Source organism: Protopterus annectens, chromosome 2.part1 (assembly GCF_019279795.1).
Source record: "Protopterus annectens isolate FY-2018-M chromosome 2.part1, PAN1.0, whole genome shotgun sequence".
Lineage (NCBI taxonomy): Eukaryota > Metazoa > Chordata > Ceratodontiformes > Protopteridae > Protopterus > Protopterus annectens.
The window spans coordinates 1,229,469,537-1,229,477,258 of NC_056729.1; the positions used below are offsets into that span (position 1 = coordinate 1,229,469,537).

Below are 7,722 nucleotides of genomic sequence, written 5' to 3' on the forward strand. Positions count from 1 at the left end.
TTAAGAAAATTAAAAATAAATCTTAACATAAGTTTTTCAAAGATGAGCTCCAGAAATGCACAAACTGTTCCAGGTGGGATCTCTCACTGACAGGTCTAAGGAGTGGGACAATCACATTAAGCTTTCTAAAAGAGACCCCCATGAAGCTATGGCTTTCCACATTACTAAAGACTACAATCACTGGCAGCCACTGTCTTCAGCTAAATTCATTGGAAACCTTAGCTAAGTGGGATTATCCTTGTTAGTACTTCTTCTGCTAGGTTGAGTTTAGTTTTAATTTCTGAAGTTTTGTACCACTTCATGCCTATAATGACTGCCAAAGCCATCTTCTCCTCTGTGGACCCTATAATGACTGCCAAAGCTATATTCTCCTCTGTGGACCCTATAATGACTGCAAAAGCCATCTTCTCCTCTGTGGACCTAAATAACTGGCCATTAATATTACAGATATAACCTGTGCAATGTGAAGAGCAGTGCATTTGTAGAGATTAAGGAGCACACCATACTACAAGTCCTCTGATGTGCAGCCCTCTTAGAATAATTCTTCTATGTTTCAAAAGATGCCACTAGCCTTAATTTGCTCTTAACTACACAAATCTTACTTCACTTACAGATGCTTGTGACAATCATTGTGATGAATATGATACACACACAATGGTGATTAAACACTTCATACTTCAGCAATTTATTTAAAAATATTAAGGCTTCTAAGAGTATCACACATACATGTATCTTGTGTATCTGACCTAGCAAACAGTTATTCACTCAAGTAGCACAACTAGATTGAACCTTAGCAGTGCTTAGCTTGTGAATCTTACATTGTACTGTCTCCATGTTGCACACCAATAACCACATGTTATCTGAATGTTAACAAATATTCTATCTTAATGTCTGGAATAGATGATATTAATATTGCAGCAAAACTGTAAACTGTAACTGATAGAAGAGGTAGACCTGTTGTTACATTACTAAACAGATACATTTAAAGATATCAATAACAGTTTGTTGACACTGGATTTAGCATAATCTCAGATACTGTTTCTATTGTGAAGAAGCAACTTCAACAACAATTTTGCCAATATTTTCATTGCCCTCCATGCGCCTGTGTGCATCAGCAATCTTGTCTATACCAAAAGTACTGTCGATAACTAGTTGGAGTTGTGGTATCTTGTCATCTGAGAAATAAGGCCATGCATTTTCCAGAAAGGATTTAATTAGTTGAGCTTTGTACTAAAAAAAAGAAAAGAAAAACAAAACATATCAGTTTGTGTAAGTAAATTGTTATATATTTTTTCTTTGTTATATGCATGGAAAGACATTTATTATCACTCATTTATATAAAACCACACACACACACACACACACACACACACACACACACACACACACACACACACACACACACACACACACACACAGTGACTCACTTCCACTAAAGGCTTCCAGATGTAGTTATATAATATGAACTTAGAGTTAACATAAAAATGTTTACCATACTTAGATATGATTTCTGTGTGTGTGTGTGTGTGTGTGTGTGTGTGTGTGTGTGTGTGTGTGTGTGTGTATATATATATATATATATATATATATATATATATATATATATATGTATATTCATATTGTCGATTGCTTTTGCCAGCAATCTGCATTTAAATGATATTGAAGTGTCACAACGATGCTTGAAAAAAAAAAAAGAAAACAAACCTAAGATTTAATTGATAATAATGTCACCACCTACTTGATGCAGTAGACATTTCCTGCATATTCAAATACACTGGCAACTTCATGTCAGAAAGGACTAGTCTCAGCACACTTATCATAGATGCCCTCAAACCCCACCATCATCGTCAAAGATCATGTATTAAAGATGCTTTCAAAGGCTAAAAAATACTTTCTCCTTAAGACCAGATAATATACATGTCTGTTTAATAAACAGTACCAAGAAAACCTAGCAGAACCACTCCTTCAACTATTTAATATGAATTTAGCCATTGCCTTCATCCCTGAACAGTGGCCCATCTACTGACTCTGGGAATTACAGGCCTTCAGCCTAACAAGTCTCATATGCAAAGCCATGGTGCATATTATGGGTCTGTATTATATGTTCGAAGTTTGAAAACTTCGAACGTTAAATAATCGAATTTAAATGTTCGAAGTTTCAAACATCGAACATATAATAAATAAAAAAAAAAAACAAACAAACGGAACTTACCTGACTAGTGTAGGCAGGGGAGCAAGCCCCCTACACCCCCCACACTTCCCGCTCTTTAAATATACCAACTCCAAGACCGCACTATAGTGTGGTAAAGGGAAGATTTCCCTTACTGCACTGTAGTGTGGTCTCGGAATTGGTATATTTACGAGCGGTGGTTGTGGGGGGCATAGCCCCCCACGTGGTGGGTGCAGGGGGCTTACCCCCATGCCTACAGCCGTTAGTTTTGGGGTTTTTCTTTTTATATATGTTTGAAGTTTTATAACTTTGAACATTTAAATTTGATATTTTAATGTTCGAAGTTATAAAACTTCGAACATATGATATAGATCCGCATATTATAACTGACCTGATTAACTATGACAGTAGAAATCTCATGTTAGATCCTCAGTGATTTGCTTTTGTTAATGGTAGATAATGTCTAATAAATCTGATTGTTGATAATGGCTGTTTTATACACACGGCATAACACAACTTGATCAAAGCCTTTGTACCACACCCCATGCTTGCATAGCTGATAAGTTAAATGCATTCTAAATAGATTTCTATGTGTTAAGATGGATAACAAATGGCTATAGAACAGTATCCATATTTTACATGTAGCAGATGCCTCAGCAAAGAGTATAAAGGTAACCAATGGTGTTCCATGGAGCTATGTGCTGGAACCCTATCTGTTTGACATTTATTTTTTTGACCTCCAGACCACAAAATGACCACTGGCTAACAAAGTCTGCAAATGAGTGCAAATTGGGAGTCTTTATCAAGTCACACTCTAACACCCAAGCCCTGCAACAAGGACTTATAAGTAAATTGTGTGCTAAAACAGGCTTAAATGAAATGCTAAAAACTGTAATATAGTAGCATTTGGTAAACCATCCCTCCCTCCAGTATACCATAAAGAGAATACCACACTCCAAAATGAGAATGTTTTAGAGACCTTGGTACTTAGGCTAATAAAGCCCTCTCTTTTAACCATCACATAGTTAACAGTATACAGGGACTCATTCTAGTTAGTGCAACTGATCACCAAGATGATATCTTTCATATCCAAAGAGGTCGTTGTCCTGTTATAATCAAGACTGATTAAGCCAACTATTGAATACAATGCCCCCTCTGATGTACCTCACTAGACATAAAACAACTACAAAGACCCCATAGATTCCTAATTAAGAAGATCACTGACTTAAAAACCCTAAACTACCAGACAACACTAGAAGCACTGTCACTTAACTTAGTGTCTTATAGACTCCAGGAAGAAGATCAATGCCTTTTCTTCCAAGGCATTAGGGACCCAGTGGTCCAGGATATTTTGTATCTCCTAAAATGAATAGTTCCATAAATACCAGACCAAGGGATCAAAATCTCCACCAGCAAATAAATACAACAAAGTTGAGGGAGATGTTCATTGCACAGCAGCTCCCCCATCTGTGGAATAGACTCCCACTGTAAATTAAGTGATACATTATCATTCTTCAAACAGCAGCTAGACAATGGATGAATATTCACCCCAGCTTTACTAGCTGGGCCTTCTTAAAGAAAGGAGGTTCAGTCTGAGAATGGGAGTTAATGATTGCAAGACTCGATTGCTTTGTATTTCCTATGATCTTATATTCACGCAAAAGTTTGCTAAAGTACAGATTTGATACAGCAATGGAAACCCATTTGTAAAGAACAAAATCCTAGAAATTAAACATCTGAAGTACTGGAGTGTTGTACACACAGAAGTCCATCCATTTTTGTACATGGGGTTGGGGTGTCACTTCAACAGTGACAATCAACTAGAGCCAAGGTTCACACCGCTGGGTGACTAGACCTTCCACAGCTGTTCTTCCATAATGCATACTCACACCTATGGCCAATTTAGAGTGTCTAATACACCAACTGCATGTCTTTGGAATGTGGGAGGAAACCAATGCACTCAGACGAAACCCACGTGAACACACAGAGAACATGCAGACTCCATTAAGAGGGTACCCCAGACAAGAATTGAACTGGAGAACCTCTTGCTGTGAAGTGACTATGCTATCTGCTGCGCCACTGTGCTGTGCTGTGTGTGTGTGTGTGTGTGTGTGTGTGTGTGTGTGTGTGTGTGTGTGTGTGTGTGTGTGTGTGTGTGTGTGTGTGTGTGTCTGTGTGCCTGTGTGTGTGTGAGCATGTGAAGTACACACAAAATGCAACTTTGACATTCTTACTCCACACTTATATTCAGACAGATTTTTTGCTTTTGATAAGTTTTAGAAACTGCTGTCAGTAAATGTAATCCAAAAACTAATGTGTGTTTTCCATTCTATTCACTGTTGAAACTCAGTACAAATAACACAGTCCATCTCAGTTTTAAGGAACTCAGTTCTTAGGGGAATAACTGTAGGGGATGGTGAGATATAACAGAGCAGTGGAGCATAAATCAGCTTTATTTCAGTAATTACCTGATTAACCCATTTCAAGCAGTTGAGAACACAGAGAAAACACTTCTTGTGATATTTGAACTGTCCTTAATTTTCTTCTTTTACATGAATAAAAGCAACATTTTACAAGTTAAACTGGATGTACATGCCAATGTATTTATGTGTGCTGCAGTATTACTCGTGCTTGATGCTCATATAAAGTTTTCTCCAATGAATAATTCTTTGGATAAGCATTTCACTTTATCAGATGTGTATGCTTTATAACACTTTACCGACCTCAGCAAGGCATAGGCTTGGATTCATAGAGACACACCAGCACTTCTGCAGATGTATTTCACAGCTAAACAGCATTATGGTACAACACATGGAGGCAATGAATATTCAAATTAAAATATGTAGTAGTAATGGGTAGCTAGCTGCAATTTGGGGTATGTAAATGAACCAAGCAGCAAGTACACAAGTGGACTGACCATTGCAGTGAAACTGTACAAGCAAAGAAAGCTGTACACTGAAATACATACAGAGAAAAACAAGAAACAATTCATAGAGCAGTTACAAGTTACACAGCATGACCTCACAAAAACAGAAACTGTGAACTCAAACCAATGCATCCTAATGCAAAGTGGTCTGTGCATCAGCTAGGCTGCGCATCCCTCAGAAGGACGGCACCAAGTAGGACACAAAACAGCATAGATCATTTCCAGCTGCACTGCTGTGGTGTCCAAATATGTAGAGACCTATTATATTCATAAAAGGGAAGGAAAGGGGTGTAGAGAAAAACAGGGAAAAATGGGGAAGAAGAAGCAGAGGGTTACAAAAAATAGTAACACATAGGTATGTGCAGGATTGTGAGGGAGGAGAGAATTTTTTTTTTTTTTTTGGTGATAGGGCCCTATTTTTGTAGAGAAAGGAAGAGGGGGAAGGGTGTAATGGTGAAAGGGAAAAGTGGGTGGGAAAGGACTATCTGCAGAGACAGACAAACAAAGAGCATCACAGACAAACATGTATGGAAGTTTACACATTAAGATGGGGAAACATGGGATGGATAGAGGCAAACAGAGAGTAAACAAATGGTAATGGAGAGAGTTGGACAATGAGAAATAACTGGTAAATTAAAACGCACAGAACCTCAAAAAGTGTATCCAGTAGTTGGACAATGCACAGGATATGTGATATGACACAAGAGGAAGAAAGCACATCTAAGGATATGATGGTGTATGACAGCTGATGTGTTGCTTCTCATCCCAGACCTGTGATCCAAGGGGACATTACAGAACTTAATGCCCACATTATGCCTCAAGGTGGCCAGTGATGTGGGCCATGCACTCTCCTGGTGGCTTCATGGTAGGGGCTAGCTGGTCAAGTTTATCTGCATTTCACTCCAAGAGGCTCTGCATGTAAGCCAAAGAACTGCCCACTGCTCTCTCTAACACAATCCTGTCTACCACCTCCAGCTGCAGCTACAACACCTCAGGAATGCTGGTGAGGGGCCCAAACCCCCATATGGTGTGGCACTACTACAGTTATCACTTTTATGCACCTCAACCATAACCTTAGGAAAAGAAGGGTATAGTGGAAGGGTCTGTGGAGCAAATCTGTCATCTGGATCCTTTGTGAGGAGATAAAATGGGAAGATAGTAAATAACTCTATCCTGACATTGGACTGAATAATTTAACAGACATGTAAGCCCCTATGATGGGAACAAACCATGGCTGTCCACAACCCTCTACTGCCTCCTGTGGAAGATGATATGAATTGTATGATGCTCTCCACATGCTGAAAGAGAACCATGATAACTATAATGTGAGATGCTCAAACAACAGATACAATCTCATAAATATTTTCCTTAGACGTCTGACAGACAGCAGACAAGTGTGGTCCCTGCTCATACATGATGATGATGATGATGATGATGATGATGATGATGATGATGATGATGATGATGATGATGATGATGATGATGATGATGATCATCATCATCATCATCATCATCATCAGCCCCCTTTTTCTCATTTTCTTCATGGGGTCAGGGTATCGTATTTACTGTCTCCATATCTCTTGATTCAATGCCACACGCCTGCCTTCTTCGACACTTATGCCTAACTGTCGCAGATCTTCTCTCACACAATCCATCCACCTCTTTGCTGGACATCCTTGCTTCCTCTTACCTTCTTCCTGTCTGTCCCAAATCTTCCCCACCAGATTGTCTTCTGCTTTTTTCTGCACATATGTCTGAAACATCATAATCTGTTCTGTTTGATCTTATCTGCAACTGGAACTACTTTGGCTTCTGCTCTTATGTCCTCATTTCTTTGTCTGTCCCACAGTGTGCATCCTACCACCCTTCTCAGGCATTTTATTTCCATCACCTCTAGCTTCCTCATCTGCTCTGCTTTTACTGCCCAGGTGTCAGCACCATACAGTAGTACTGGTCACACCACTGTCTTGTACACCTTACATTTCAGCTTCGTTGGCTTTCTTCTGTCATACACTACACCTGAGATTCTATGCCATTTGGCTGCAGCCCCTCTGATTCTAGCTTTGAACTCTTTATTCAGACTTCCCTTCTCCTCAACCATCTCTCCCAGATACTTGAAGCTATTTACCTGTTCCACTATCTTCACTTCTATCTCATTTCTCAGCTTCTTCTGATTTCCCCAATTTGCTGCCACTTCCACTGTCTTATCTGTGCTTAGTTTCATCCCATGTGCCTTCAGTTTTGGATTCCATTCCCCTATGCTTTGCTGATGTTCTTGCTCAGAGTTTGCATGTAATGCCACATGGTCTGCATACAGCAACCCTGTTGATCTGCCCCTCTGACCTGTTTACTAATGAGTCCATCACCAGTATGAACAGCAGTGGTCTCAGAGGTCAACCTTGGTACACATGGTCAAAATAAAAAACACACAAGCATTTCAGTGAAGATCACTGTGAGAAAAATAAAATGAGTACTGTGTACATATTAAATAATAGTTATGAACAAATGAGACTTCATTTATATACATATACATATATATATATATATATATATATATATATATATATATATATATATATATTTTTTTTTTATTTTTTAATTTTTTTTTTCAGAAGTAATAAACAAT

The 7,722-nt window shown here is 38.7% G+C and overlaps 1 protein-coding gene across 1 annotated transcript in view; it reads right to left on the reverse strand.

Moving 5' to 3' along the window:
- Positions 1-657: 657 nt before the first annotated feature.
- The window catches only part of TP53I3 (tumor protein p53 inducible protein 3), a 196,837-nt gene continuing 189,772 nt past the window's right edge, over positions 658-7,722 (reverse strand). Inside the window, exon 5 of the mRNA XM_044062759.1 lies at positions 658-1,230. Within this exon, the coding sequence (XP_043918694.1) occupies positions 1,042-1,230 (189 nt within the window). The 3' untranslated portion in view covers positions 658-1,041. The remainder of the gene's footprint in view (positions 1,231-7,722) is intronic.